The sequence below is a fragment of the Solenopsis invicta genome, chromosome 12 (assembly GCF_016802725.1).
Source record: "Solenopsis invicta isolate M01_SB chromosome 12, UNIL_Sinv_3.0, whole genome shotgun sequence".
NCBI classification, from domain to species: domain Eukaryota; kingdom Metazoa; phylum Arthropoda; class Insecta; order Hymenoptera; family Formicidae; genus Solenopsis; species Solenopsis invicta.
The window spans coordinates 516293-531023 of record NC_052675.1 but is presented as its reverse complement, the minus strand read 5'-3'; the positions used below and the strand labels follow the sequence as shown (position 1 = coordinate 531023).

Here is a 14731-nt window from a genome sequence, read left to right as displayed (position 1 = left end):
TTAAGAAAAACCAAATTAAATGTGCCAATAAGAAAAATAATCAAATTATTGGAAATTATTAATAGTTAACCAATTGTTTAAGCAGTTACTATTAAAACGTTAAAAATACTTCGTTCGTATCAGGTACCTTCATATTCGGGAAAAATCTTTAACTTAATAATGACAGACAACACACGATCATAATGACACAGATGATATACAAGATGGTTGTACTTGGATTGTTAGAAAACGAGGAAAAATTGGGAAGGACATTGCGCAAGTTAGTGTTATTATAGGATAAATTAATAGATAAGTCACAAAATTATCACATCCACAATTCCATGAAATAAATTTCCAATAAAGTAATTAAAGTTTTATTAAACAATGACTCCTTTGAATTTTACTTTTTCAACTATTAACAAAAGAATAAAATAAGGGAGAAGGGGGGAAAATGACAACCTTAAAGTTTGTCGATTTTTGCTAATTTCTATGGTAATGTAAAAATAACAATCTATTTTTTTTAGATTCACTAAAACCCTTTATCATCACTAAAAATTAAAAGTTGTTAAATAAACTAGAATTTTTTAAAATTTAAATTATTTTAGGACATGTCAATTTCGTTATCTTGCCCCCATATACGGGTAAGGCGACATTTAATACCAAATAAGGTAAAAAACAGTCAAATAAAGTTAAAAATGTACTCTTACAAATAAAAAAGATTTATTATAATATAATAACCTCATATTATTTTAATATTACAACGTAGTTAAAGAAAAACGTAAATAAAACAAAAAATATTTATATAATCTACAAAAATAAAATTATTAAAATTATGTTATACATCACAATACATATTGCAATTAAAATTGCGTTATATATAATCAAAATGCTGTTAAAACCAAAAAAACCAATGCATTACCTTGCCTATGCACAATTTTCATCATCTTACACCCAGTCGCCGTGTTTATTTGTTTATGAAATATAAAATATTGCAATATGAAAATTGAAAAATATAAATACATTATTGTATACATTTTCAGCTATACAATATTGTGATTTTATAGAGAAAACAAAAATATTTATTATAATTATGTTATGAACAAACATTAAAAAGTTATGAATAGGTGCTTCTAAAATACATTTCTTATATTATCTATTCTTATGAACAGATTAAAATCAAACTCACAGATTATTTATTACCATCTAAAGTCTCTAATAAATCAAGCATCAGTTCGTTATTTGTTATTAACTTGAAAAAATTAACAATTCGTTATCTTACCCACTTCATCATCTTGCCCCCTCTCCCCTACTTCTTTTATAACACTTTGATTTTACATGAATTTGACAACAATCTTTATGTGAGTGATGCTATGACAATTCTGATCTTTTTTCTTGTTGTACTGCGGTGTACTTACATCTTTATACAATTAATTTTAATATTTGACTTTTCTTGGTATTACCTTCCTATTTACCATTATGTCATACAGAGTTTCCATTACCAGTTCTAAGCGAAAAAAACTGGTCAAGTACAATAGTGGACCTCAAGTCGTAAGGGCGATCTAAGCTTACTGTTATATCCATAGTGCACTGAAGATGATTTAGTGTTAAAGTTAAAAAATTTGTGTTTTTATGTGATCAAAATCGATTGATGTGTTCTCCTTTGTACAATGAAAATTGAATGTTTGTTATCTGATTATAATTGATAAATTTCGCACTTATCCGGCGTGGCTTTTGTATATTTTTTTGCTCTATTGCTTGATTGATTTTGAATCTCACTAAGCCTCTAATGCTATTATTATAATTATAAATTTATTATTATTAATCAAAATAATTATTTATAAAAAATTGTTATACAGAGTTATTCAGGTCGTACGCAACAGCCGGCACGTATGTATTTCTCATGAAAAATTGAGTCAAAAATGTTAATAGCAAAATGTTGAGGGGTCAATAGTTTTTAAATGGTGAACGTTTGAAAATATCTAACCATAAGGCGTGATGTTCGCGCCGTCAAGAACGTCGCAATCAAGCGGCTAGCTGAGCGCTTTGACGAATACCGTTTAACGGCACGATACCAAACTTCAAGTATTGTAAAAGTTCCGTGAAATTTCTATTAACTTGAATTCAGTTTAATAGATAAGAAGTTATGTAAATTGTAAATTCGTTAAAACATCTTTTATATGAGTAAAAAATATTTTTAAAATACATTTTATGTGTAAACAAATTAATAAATAAAATCAATATTAGTTAAACTATCTGATCAATTAATATTAAAAGCTTCAGTGGACAAACATTTCTAAAACTTTTTTGTCAAAAGTTCTATCAAAAACAATATTAGAAAAAATTTACATTTGAAATTTGCATTTAATATAAATAAATATTGCATATTTAGGAAATAAAATAAACAAGAATCCAAATTACAATATGAAAGAGAAATTGAGGAATACAGTAAAGAAATCAAGGTAAGCAAATAATAAGCTATTGTATTGTTACCACAAATTATATTAAAAATGTTTAAATACATTTTAAATAATGTTTTAAAAATTTTAAATTTTATTTATACGAATAAAAAATGTGCAATTGACATTACACAATATAACTTTCTTGTCAACTAAACTGAACTCAAGATGTTAATAAAGATTTCACGAAACCTTTACTTGAAGTTTGGCACCGTGCCATTTAACGGTACTCATCAAAGTGCTCGGCCGACCGCTTGGTTGCGCCGCCCTTGACGATGCAAACACATGCCCTATGGTTGGATATTTTCAAACGCTCATCATTTAAAAACTATTGACCCCTCAACATTTTGCTATTAACATTTTCTCAATATTTCATGAGGAATACGTACGTGCCGGCTGTTGCGAGCGACCTGAATCACCCTGTATATACAGAGTGTCTCAGAAGGTTGTATAAAACTTATCATAATGAGAACAGATCAAAGAAAACCAAAATGTTTTATACCATTTTGCGATATTCGCAATAATTTTCGAGTTATAAAATATTAAAGTCAAACAAATAAGAGCGTGCGGAGAGACAAGCAGTCGTTCGTCTGAGCCGTAGGACCGCCCACCGCGGTATTGCAGCCCGCTAGTAAGCGACAGTGAGCGCGCGGCGACGAGGACAGCTTGACACCGTCGCTCTCTTATGTTCCCGCACCGCGTCAAGGCTCGCGTCAACGCTATAAACTCGCGATTACGATTATTAAGTATTTCGTTCTTCGTAATAATTATAGCATCTTTCATAGCAAAAAAAAACTAAGAGTTTAATAATGTAAATAACTTCACGAATATAGCACCATATCTCTCTCTATAAAGTACAAGAACACAGTAAATTTTATCCCTTTAAACAACAATTCTAATTATTCATTGATTTAAATATTAATTTTAGATTCATTGTGCAATACGTTATCCTGCCGAAAATTTACTTTAGAACCCTACAGAACAAATGTTTATAGTTTTGAATGTGTTTTTTGAAACAAGCATTGAATATACAGAATGGGGATGTTCATTACTTGATTAAAAATTATAAAAGTCGCATAAGGAGAACCCCATTCCATACATGCAATGCCTGCTTCAAAAAACACATTCAGAACTATAGACATTTGTTCTATAGTATTCTAAAGTAAATTTGCGGCAGAAAAATAACGTGCAATAAAACTAATTTTTTTAGTTTTTAAACACATCTTATTATTTTTATACCTTAATCTGTATTGACTATTTCGCATATAAGATTCATATATTAGGAGTATAAATAAGTTTCCGCCGTTTTTTATCAAAAATTGGACATTTATTGTGAAAGAACGGTACCTAATGTTTTATTCGAAGTATTGTCCATCGCTAGCCACTACTTTTTCCCATCTTTCTGGCAACATACGGATACCGCGTCGGAAGAATGCTTCATCTTTTGAAGCTATCCACAAATCGACCCAATTTTTTGTATCTTCATATGATGTGAAGTGTTGCTCAGACAGGCCATGCGCCATCGATCGAAACAGGTAGTAATCACAAGGAGCAATGTCTGGTGAATACAGCGAGTGGGATAAAACTTCCCAATTGAGTGTTTCCAGGTAGGTTTTGACCGGCGCCGCAACATGTGGACGAGCATTATCATGCAGAAGAATAACTTTGCCGTGTCTGAAGTAGTAGTGGGCACGTTTTTCCTTGAGTACTCAGCTCAATCTCATCAATTGTGTTCGGTAGAGAGCCCCAGTAATGGTTTCATTCGGTTTGAGCAAGTCATAATACACGACAACAAGTTGATCCCACCAAATACACAACATGAGCTTTTTTTCATGAATGTTCGGCTTGGCTGTCGATGTTGAAGCATAGCCAGGTGGTCCCCATGATTTCTTCTTCTTTGGGTTATCGTAGCGGATCCATTTTTCATCACCAGTAACTATACGATGCAAAAAACCCTTTCGTTTATGCCTGGCAAGCAGCATTTCACATGTGAAAAATCGGCGTTCAACGTTTCTCGGCTTCAGTTCATATAGAACCCAGTTTCCTTGTTTTTGAATCATTCCCAATGATTTTAAGCGATGTGAAATTGCTGGTTGAGTCACTCCTAATGTAAGTGCAAGTGCTTCTTGCGTTTGGCACGAATCTTCATCTAATAATGTTTCCAATTCCGCGTCTTCGTATACTTTCGGCCTTCCGCTATGTTCTTTGTCTTCGACGTTAAATTCACCGTTCTTAAACTTGTGAAACCACTCACGGCAACTTCTCTCACTAAATACACAGACAGTATCACTTGAATTTTATTTAAAAAGGAATTAAAGATACCGCTACTTGGGTTTTACTTAAAAAATAAATATACTATCACTTGCATTTTATTCGTTAAAAGTAGTACAACAGTTATTTCAAACAACAATATATTCTCTTTATAATTGGCGCAATTTAAAGATTTCATACATTTTTTGAAAAAAATATATTTAGATTGAATTAAAAAATAGTACCACTTGAGTTTTTAAAAAAAATTATAGATAAGGTGCACGTGCACACACATAAATTGGTACCTTCTTTTTACCTTTTTTTGAAAAGGTAATTTTGTACTGATATCACGCGTTTTTGTAGTGTTAAGCAATATATTTATTTTTTGTGATGTCATGATTTCAACTTACAAGTAAGATTATAATGTGTGTGTGTGTGTGTGTGTGTGTTTGTGTGTGTGTATGTATCTACAACAAGCAAATCAAAAACTGCTTACATGAATATAATTAACCTCAACTCCCATCCACAATAAATAGTATGTCTCTTGTATAGACAAGATTATATATTATGCACTTTTTTCACCCGAATTCGTTTGTCTCGTACAAAAACGTGTTGAATAAGTGTATTATTAATAAATATATGCAGTTAAAAATATATATTTGGCATTAACTAGAGTCAATATTATATTATATTCCTACGAATACTACGTATAAAATTTTTCAAGTGTCATAAGATATGATTGACAAAGTGCATATGAATATGATAATGAAACATAGCTAATTAGATTGCATGAGCCTTATTAACTTTATTTTTATCTTTCTATCTTTCTTCACTGCATATTTTTCCCAGTAAAAATGTGGTTTGCTTTTTCTCAAGTCTACCTCTAAGTCATACTTTTTTAACTCTAGCATAATGTAAATGTATATTTTGAATAAATTGACGTTTGAAACAAGTGTCAAATGATTGAATAAAAATATGTGTAATTTTACAAGTTGAGTCTCAGAGATCTCAACGCTGCGTATTCTCTCTAGTTTTAGAAATTTGTAACTAGATTAATTAATAAGTATGGTAAGTATATTTTGAATCCTGTTTATTAAAGTTAACAAAGTTAAATGTAGCTTTTACAATATATATTGAGTTCACTAAACTAGTTAAAATAATACATGATATTAAATATACTCGCTGTGTTACAAAATAAATGTTAATTGTAAATAAATAATATGTGTTAATCTCGCTGTTATCTAATATTTAATAATATTTCTGAGCGTTTTTTAAAAGATATTTTTTCTTATAAAAGATAATTCATTTTGTAACACAGCGAGCATATTTAATATCATGTATTATTTTAACGAGTTTTCAGTAAACTCTATATACATTGTAAAAGTTACACTTACTTTATTAACTTTTTTAATAAACAGGATTCAAAATGTACTTACCTTACTTATTAATTAATCCAATTACAAATTTCTGAAACCAGAAAGTACACGCAGCGTTGAGGCCTCTGAGACTCAACTTGTAAAATTACACATACACCAGGCATTGGAATCATTTTTATATCTTTATTCAATCATTTGATACTTGTTTCAAACGTCAATTCATTAAAAATATACATTTACATTAACGCTAGAATTAAAAAAGCATGACTTAGAGGCAGACCTGAGAAAGCAAACTACATTTTTGCTGAGAAAGGTAAATATGCATTGGAGAAAGATAGAAAGATAAAAATAGATTTAATAAGGTGCATCCGATCTAATTAACCTCGTTTCATTACCATATTCATGTGCACTTTGTAAATCATATCTTCTTATGACACTCGAAAAATTTTATACGTAGCACTCGTAGGAGTATAATATATAATAATATTGACTCTAGTTAATGCAAAATATATATTTTTAACTGCACATATTCATTAATAATAAGCTTATTCAACGCATTTTTGCACCACGCGAAAGAATTCGGCAGAAAAATGTGTCGTTTGCCCCGCAAACCGAGATATTATTGACGATTCAGGTTACAGGTTAGGAAACCTGTCATACGCGCAATTATGATCGCGATCACGTGATGCACATCACATGGTGCATCACGTGACCGCATAGATGCTGATAGTGTGGCGACCGGCGAGTACCCTCTACGCTATTCGTAGTCTATGGTCGAAGCCGGGTTCTGCCGAGCAGCGCTGCGTGAGCATTCGAGCTCTGTACGTCGTCGAGTTACATGCATGTGCACACACACATGCCCGCGTGTCGGTATAATCGTGCGTCTTTAGTTATATTACATCATCCTGTAATCCTCGCTGTATAACTACTTAATGTTGTTTAAAATATACCGTCAATCCGGTTAACAACCCTGTCGCGTACCATATTAATTACGACCTGATATATTTCCCGGGCTACTGCAATAGCCCACAATAGTGTAGTAGCGAGCGCCACACTGTGTCGAAAATGTGAAAGGGAGAATTCCTGAGGGCGACGATCAAAGAGACGTATCTTACAGAAAAATGTAGAGATTAGCATTTGCATCGCGATATCTCCGCTCGTACGGCACGGAGAGAAAAAATAAAAACACTTTTATATATGCAATTTTTCCCAAGCTATCGAATGAGACGACTTTGAACTTGATCGGTTTAGCCGTTGCTGAGATCCGATAATCTCGTTATGCTTGAACTCGCTGACTCGCGTAAAAGAGGCGTCGGTCTTTCTCGCTTTTTTTTTTTTAATTGGCACGAGACGCGACCGTGCCTCTTGATGTCCGGAGTCCAACATTCCTCGCACGCCGTCCGCGCCACCGGACGGTTCGCCTACCCGCATCGTCCGCATGTGACGCAACAATCTTAACGCGAGCGCAGATTGAGAACCTTCAGTTGAGAGCCCCTGCTCTTCAAGTGTGGCAATTAATTGTTCGAAAGTAGCCGTAAAAATCCACTCGTTGTCGTACTTAGTCGGACTCAGTTTTAGTCAATGATATTCTCACGTGCGACCGACCGATTTCCACGCGCGTAATTTCTCGGCACAATTGCACGAACACGATAACGATATCTAACGCGAAAATAAACGGTCACTCAAAGCGTATTCTAAGATTCAAAATATTCGTTATATCTGAATGCGTAAACACGGCACGACCCTCCGGCCGCGTGCCTTCCCCCTAAATTCCTCGGCGTATTTACTTTTACGCCAAGTATTATAATCGGCACTGAGCGGCAAATTTCGCCGAAATAATATTCACAAATTTTCGATGATCAATGACGACGAAATGTTCGCAGCACTGTTTGCCGATAGCAAATCACAAAACCACAAAATCCTAAATAATAAATTCTATAATAAAGTCACAAAATTTGGAAACCATAGTTTGGCAATTAACGTTCACATAAAAAAATTAGTGTTGTATCAAAGGCGTGAGGATATTACAACAAAGGATAGTTAATGCTGCTAAAAAAAAAAAAAATTTTTTTTACACGAACATCCAAATATTTGCAGTGCCAGAAAATTGAAAAAAATTTAAGTTCTTGTAAGGTGCACTCAAAATTTAAGCGAAAGCAAAAAAGTTACACAGACTCATACAAGACGCACACAACACTTGCTCACGAAAGACAAAAAAAGTTAACTCAACATAGAATCTCTCACCGGCGCAAAATTCCTCAGATAATATGCGCAAAAAATAGTTTTCAGTTGCTACGCCCGTGTCTTGCGAAGACCGTAGAAAAGAAATTTGGATTAGCGCGCCCCACGTTGGGCGCCAATTTTTGTCACGTATTTTTCTTACGCCGGAGAGCTGCGGCAAAATACGCAATCAAACCAAGGCAAGAAATGACGCAAAACGCGCGCGAGAGCGACAAAAGCACCGATATCTAAGTTTACACTAAATCACGAAATTGGGCGCCAGACGCGATTATACCAGTCGCGTCACCAGATCCAATCTCTAACGCTAAACACTAATTCATACCACGCGATAGATTATCAGGCAAAAACGCGAAATTGTCGCTCGCACGCGGCTAGCTAGCTCCTCTAACCGGTAGAGGGGTAGGGTGGCGGGACAAAGCAGTTCTCTTACGGGAAAAGACGGGTAGGCAAAAATCAAGCAAAGTTAGGCTGATGTAGCAAGCAAGAGTAAAATATATTGTAGTGAATAGAAGAAATGTACAAAAAAAAAAAAAAAACGGACACACCGAAATAATAAAGAAAAAGAATTAAGCAAAATAGGAGCGAACAAAAAGGTAGAACAGACGCAAAAGCCAACTTAGAGTCATTTACACAACGGCTACGCAAAAGCGGATACTCCGGAGGTGAATCACCCGCGGCACACAACAAACAATCGCGTGCGTTCTGAACGGCGCGGCGAGAACACGATAGGCAAACCTCCGCTAATGAGCTTTCTCTAATTCACAATAAACGCCAGAAAATATACGTGCCAACGACAACGCAGTCGTCGCAACCGAAAACCAAAATTATCAAAAACGTTAGTAAACGCTATCTAACAATACACCGCTATACCTGGCGGCCGTGCGATCACAACTGCGGCACGACTCGCGCACGTGCGTGAGGGCTTTGCGACTTCCCGGAAAGCCGATCGTTCGCGAGTTTCCACGGCGGGACCGATAACGAAAAACGCGGCAGCCGACAGCTGGGTGACGCGACAGCGTCCCGTCCTTGAGGTGGATTGCCTGATAATTACCAAAAAAGAGTGCGTTCAATCGCCACGCGGCGGACGCACTCGCACACTAACACCAATGGCTCAGAACACGAGCGTGTCAGTACGGGCAACTCGTGGCTTTACACAACGCTTAAAAAGGTCACCTCGACGACGACACAGCTTCCGTCATGGTCTAGTGGATCCTTGGCGGTCTCCCACGTCCGGGCTCGTCTCGTCTAGGCCAAGCACACTCTTCGATATCTGAAACATCGGTACGCAAATCGGTATCTTGCGCTCGCTTCTTACAGACACGCACACAGAGCGTCGGGTCGCACGCAAAAGCCAGGAGAATCGCGCTCGATGGGCGCACTCTTCCCACAGGGTGCGCGATATCTTTGTGCGTAGCTGCGCGGCCCATCAGCGACCGCCCTTATCTAGTCGTAACGTCACGACCGCGCAGTGCCGGGTCTCCGCCGGTGTTGTACGGTCCCCTTCGGCATCCGATATTCTCGCCGCTCTCGCCGTCTTCGCAGACGGCTGCTGCATATTCTCGAGGCAAAAATCCTCCATCGCTGTTCTTTCGGATGGCCAGCCGGCATCCGACGGCCCTTGTCCTGGCCGTTCGTCCGCTCCGGCCTGTTCCTCTTCGATGTTTCTCGCGAGCCTCTCCTGCGTGGCGCTTATTTGTCGCCCTACCTCGCCTCGTCTTCCTCTCCGTCGGCAGTCTCCAGTGCGCCGATCCTGGACAGTCGTTCGCTTCTCCTCGCTGCGATGGACTTCTCACGCCGTTACTGCCTTCTTTAACGACGTTTGTCGAGGCGCACGATTCGATATGAAAATAAGCCGAGGATAAATGAAATAAAATAATACACGCAATTCAGTCCCGCCGGAGATCTCGCTCTCTCGCTTAGTGCACGGCCCATTCGTATGCGCATCCTGGCGCTTCGCGTAGGCGGAGGGATGAAATGGCGAGGCAGGAAAAACTGCCACGCCACAATATATATATATATGTGTGTGTGTGTGTGTGTGTGTGTGTGTGTGTGTGTGTGTGTGTGTGTGTGTGTGTGTGTGTGTGTGTGTATATATATATATGTATATGTGTGTATATGTATATATATGTGTGTGTGTGTGTGTGTGTGTGTGTGTGTGTGTGTGTGTGTGTGCGTGTGTGTTTGTGTGTGTGTATATATACACAGGATATTTCCTGAACTTGATCATTTAAAATATCGTTATTGTTTATAATAATACAAAAAATTAGAATAGGGAAGAATAATGCGTTTCGAAGAAGTAAATATTATGATATGTAAAAAATATTTCTCAAAGTCATATTTTTTAAGATTGCCAAGTCATCGTCATTTTTTTAAAAATGACGATGACTTTGCATATTTTCACTAACGTAGTAATGTAGTTCATAAACAACAAATTCAATCGTATAAGATATGTTGAGTTTGAGTGGAGTAATCTTAAACAAAATCTTTTTTCTTTTATACAATTGAAATTATTTTTTATGAACTACATTATAAATTATTATAAAAAGTTCACATAATAAAAAATGTATTATTTAATTGTTTAAAAAGTTAGGACAATAAGCGTCTCTACTCGGAAAAGCTCAAAAGTATCAAGCCATCTACTGTTCTAAATGGTAAAATAAAATAAAATAAAAAATAATAAAATTGAAATTAAAGCTACGTTTTTCATTTATAAATTATAAATGTTTAAATATTGTCGTGCTTTATTGCATAAATATCTAAATATTCATAATTACAAAATCTAAACTAATAAAATTTTGGTAAAGATTTTGTTTTTTAATTATATTGTCCAAGTATTCACATAGTTTAGGTCCTTTTGACATAAATACTTGGATATTTATAATTCAAATATTTATAATTAACAAAGTCTTAATAGTTTTTATTATTCTTGATTCTCATCTAATTGTGTCATTTAGAATCACTTCTTAAATTTTCTCCTATCAGTTGCCACATACTCTGTATACACATATATAAATATATAAAATGTTACCTTTAATAGCTTCGAGATATAATTGATTGATATACATGAGAAGATCTTTCGGTATCCGTATTTCATCTGGCAAAACCTCAATTAATAAAATAACTTCATCCTGGCCAATACAAGCGAGACCTCTTGATGTCACATTCCAGCAGATTTTATTTACGCAGCAATTTACTATATAAATTATACAAATAAAAAGGTTTTTTATAGATATATCGACATAATTTTGTTTTTTTTACACGGTTCACTGCAAGAATATACTCAGCGAAAATGTGTCTGTTTCATGCATGTTCCCCTACAGAAGAAGAATGCCACAAACTCAGACCCGTATACTCAGACTCGCTTCTTTACAGCAAGTAGCATAAGAGCATCAACTAGGTAAATTGATATTAATTTCTGAGATACTGTATATTAAAGAACAAAATGATGGATTAAATTCGCAAAAAAACATGGATTATCTTAACGATTTTTATTTGTGTTTATTTTATAAACTTTCAACAAAAATTAATATAATCCCTACCGTAAATGTGAATCATATATCAATAGTATACAAATGATATATGAATCGTATCCGATCGTATAGAAATTATATGCAAATCTTATACGAATCGTATGGGATTACATGCTAATCGCATGATTAGACATATGATAGTATACGATCGTATACAATTACGTATCACCGTTGAACATTTGTTTCAGCATCACATGTGACATGTTTGACGTGTTTCCGAATCATATAAAATTGCGTATAAGATAAGGGAGGGTGGGACATGTAGTGACAGTTTTGGAAAATTTGTTACCGAAGTCCATTTTTTAAGTTGGTAGTCAAATATTTTGATTGTACATTTTCGTTTAACCTTTATAAACACAATTTGTTTTTTTATATTAATATTATAAGATGATATTTAAGGAAAGATACGCCGTCAAAAAAATCTTTGCATTTGTCACTACGTGCCTCAGGCTGGGGTACATAGTGACAATGTCCGGACAGATAGTAACAACTCTATCATTAAAATCAGAGACTGCAAGATATCACCAAATTTCTTATTAAATGAAAAATATTGTCAAGGCTGACGAGAGTCAGCGCTGTTAATGCGCATAAGAAAAGTTTATTCTATATGTCAATTAAAAACAAAATGGACGTTTCGTCTCTCTTTGGATTTTTCTTTAATCTGTTTAGATGTTGTCTCGCTATTTACTAATATCCCAGTCGAGTCGGCACTTGAAAGCGTTTCCAATAGATGGGAGCACATTGAGAAGGCGTGCAATATTCCAAAACAAGAATTTTTATTAGCAGTGCAATTAATACTAAACTCGACCTTCTTTAGTTACAACAATTATTACAAACAAAAATTCGGCACTCCGATGGGATCTCCACTCTCCCCTATAATTGCTGATTTTGTAATGCAGGATTTGGAATTCAAAGCTCTAAATAAGATCAGAGTGTTGTTGCCTTTTTACTTCAGATACGTTGACGATATCGTGATGGCCGTTCCAAATAACTTGATCAATTTACACTGTCGACTTTCAATTCCTTTCACCCAAGACTACAGTTTACGATAGAAAAAGAAGGTAACAGGATCAATTTTTTGGACATTACTATAATTAAGAAAAATCACAGTTTGGAATTTGACTGGTATCATAAGCCCACTTTTTCGGGCAGATACCTCAGTTTTTTGTCTGCTCACCCGATATCCCAGAAAAGAAGAAAATTATGGGAATGGTTGACAGGGCGCTTTTGTTATCTGACCCACAGTTTCACAAAAAAAATATTGAGTTCATTTTTAGTGTTCTTTTAAACAATAACTATCCTGTCTAATTTATTTTTGAGACGGTCAGTGCTCGTTTGAAATCGCTTATTTACAAACAGACACTCAAACAGACTGGCATACACACGATTAATGCCACTACTGAGGAAAAAACTCCATGGTTTGTTTTATCTTACGTACCGCACATTTCGGATAAATTCGCTTCCATCACTAAGAATTTAAATATAAAAATGGCGTTTTTCAGTCTCAATAAATTGGGCAGGATTATTAGAGTACAGAAAAACGCTATCCCGTCGAATTCAAAGAAAAATGTTGTATATAAAATTGTATGTAAAGACTGTGATGCTTCGTACGTTGGCCAGACAGAAAATTAAAAACAAGAACAGCGGAACACCGTAATAACATCAATCGGAATAACACGTCTTACTCACAAGAAATAGGCAAGAACTGTAAAATGCCAAATGAGATAAATCATAGTTCATTCGAAAGGAGGGAACAAGTATATTAAAAATGTGAAAGAATTAGCGTGAATGGACCTTACTTTTTAAGAAAATTGCAATTAAAATTTAACATTTGGACGTTTGTACGTTAAGTACTAGAATCTTATAAGTACTAGAACCACTATCCTATAAGTACTAGAACCACTATCCAAGAGAGCGTCGGCTGAGAAAGCTAAGTTCTAGCGTTACATTTTTCCCTTCGTGGCGGATCGGGTTCAAATCTCTGGAGTATCAATTTTTTTTACTTTTTTTTTAAACCTTTTGCTATTATATTTTACAATTGCATTATCTTTAGTATTTTTTAAATTAATTAATAATAATACATATACTAATAAAATTAAGCAACTTTTTATTAATAAAAAATTAATAAAAATGTTTAACAAATTATTTATTATAATAAAATTATTTAAAAAGATTAATAATTAGGCCTCAACGAGTAGATTTATTTCAAAAAATAATACACTTTGAGAGTTTCTATAATATTATAAATTATAAGAAGTTATAAATTATAAGATGTTATAAATTTATAAAACGTTATAAATTAAAATGTATTATTTTATTTAATTGTCAATCGTTTAGATACTTTAGATTTTATGCAGAATTTCGCATATAGTTATAGAGAGAGCTTGCCATCTCCTCTATCATACATGATGGAAAAGCTACACTACGGCTTGTGCAAATCGTGAGTGACTCAGCTGAATACCAGAACGACGATAGCCGGACAATTAATTGTTAAAATTTTATTATGTTAGTCGAAATTTGTATTATGTTGAGAATGACTCCAAAGAGAGTCAAAACGTCCATTTTGTTTTTAATTGACATATAGAATAAACTTTTCTTGTGTGCACTAATAACAGCGCTGATTCTCATTAGCATTGACAATATTTTTCGTTTAAATCTCAAAAATCTCTTTGAATTGTAAATTCTTATTAAATGCCATAGGTATTATATTAACGTCTGGTATTATATTTGCAATCTGGGAACCCCTTTTTGAAGTAATTATTCAGTTTAAAGTTCTCACTTCCAATTTTGACGAAATTGGACTCATTTGATGCGTTTTCACTCAAAATGAACAAATGTGGCAGAAAAAAATGTCGGATGCGCTCTGCAAACCGAGATATCAATCGTTAAAGTTGACGAT

The 14731-nt window shown here is 34.7% G+C and overlaps 1 protein-coding gene across 6 annotated transcripts in view; it reads right to left on the bottom strand.

The window, feature by feature from the left end:
- LOC105202431 (zinc finger FYVE domain-containing protein 16) overlaps window positions 1-14731 on the bottom strand; it is a 140821-nt gene that overhangs the window by 11471 nt on the left and 114619 nt on the right. For 5 of the 6 annotated variants that reach the window (XR_005576085.1, XM_039456205.1, XM_039456207.1 and 2 more), the window contains exon 9: window positions 11331-11495. The exons of the other annotated variant lie outside the window; for it this stretch is intronic. Coding sequence is in view for 4 of the 5 variants with exons in the window: in XM_039456205.1 (XP_039312139.1) it covers window positions 11331-11495 (165 nt within the window). In the remaining variant the exon portion in view is untranslated. The remainder of the gene's footprint in view (window positions 1-11330; window positions 11496-14731) is intronic. 6 annotated transcript variants of the gene reach the window in all.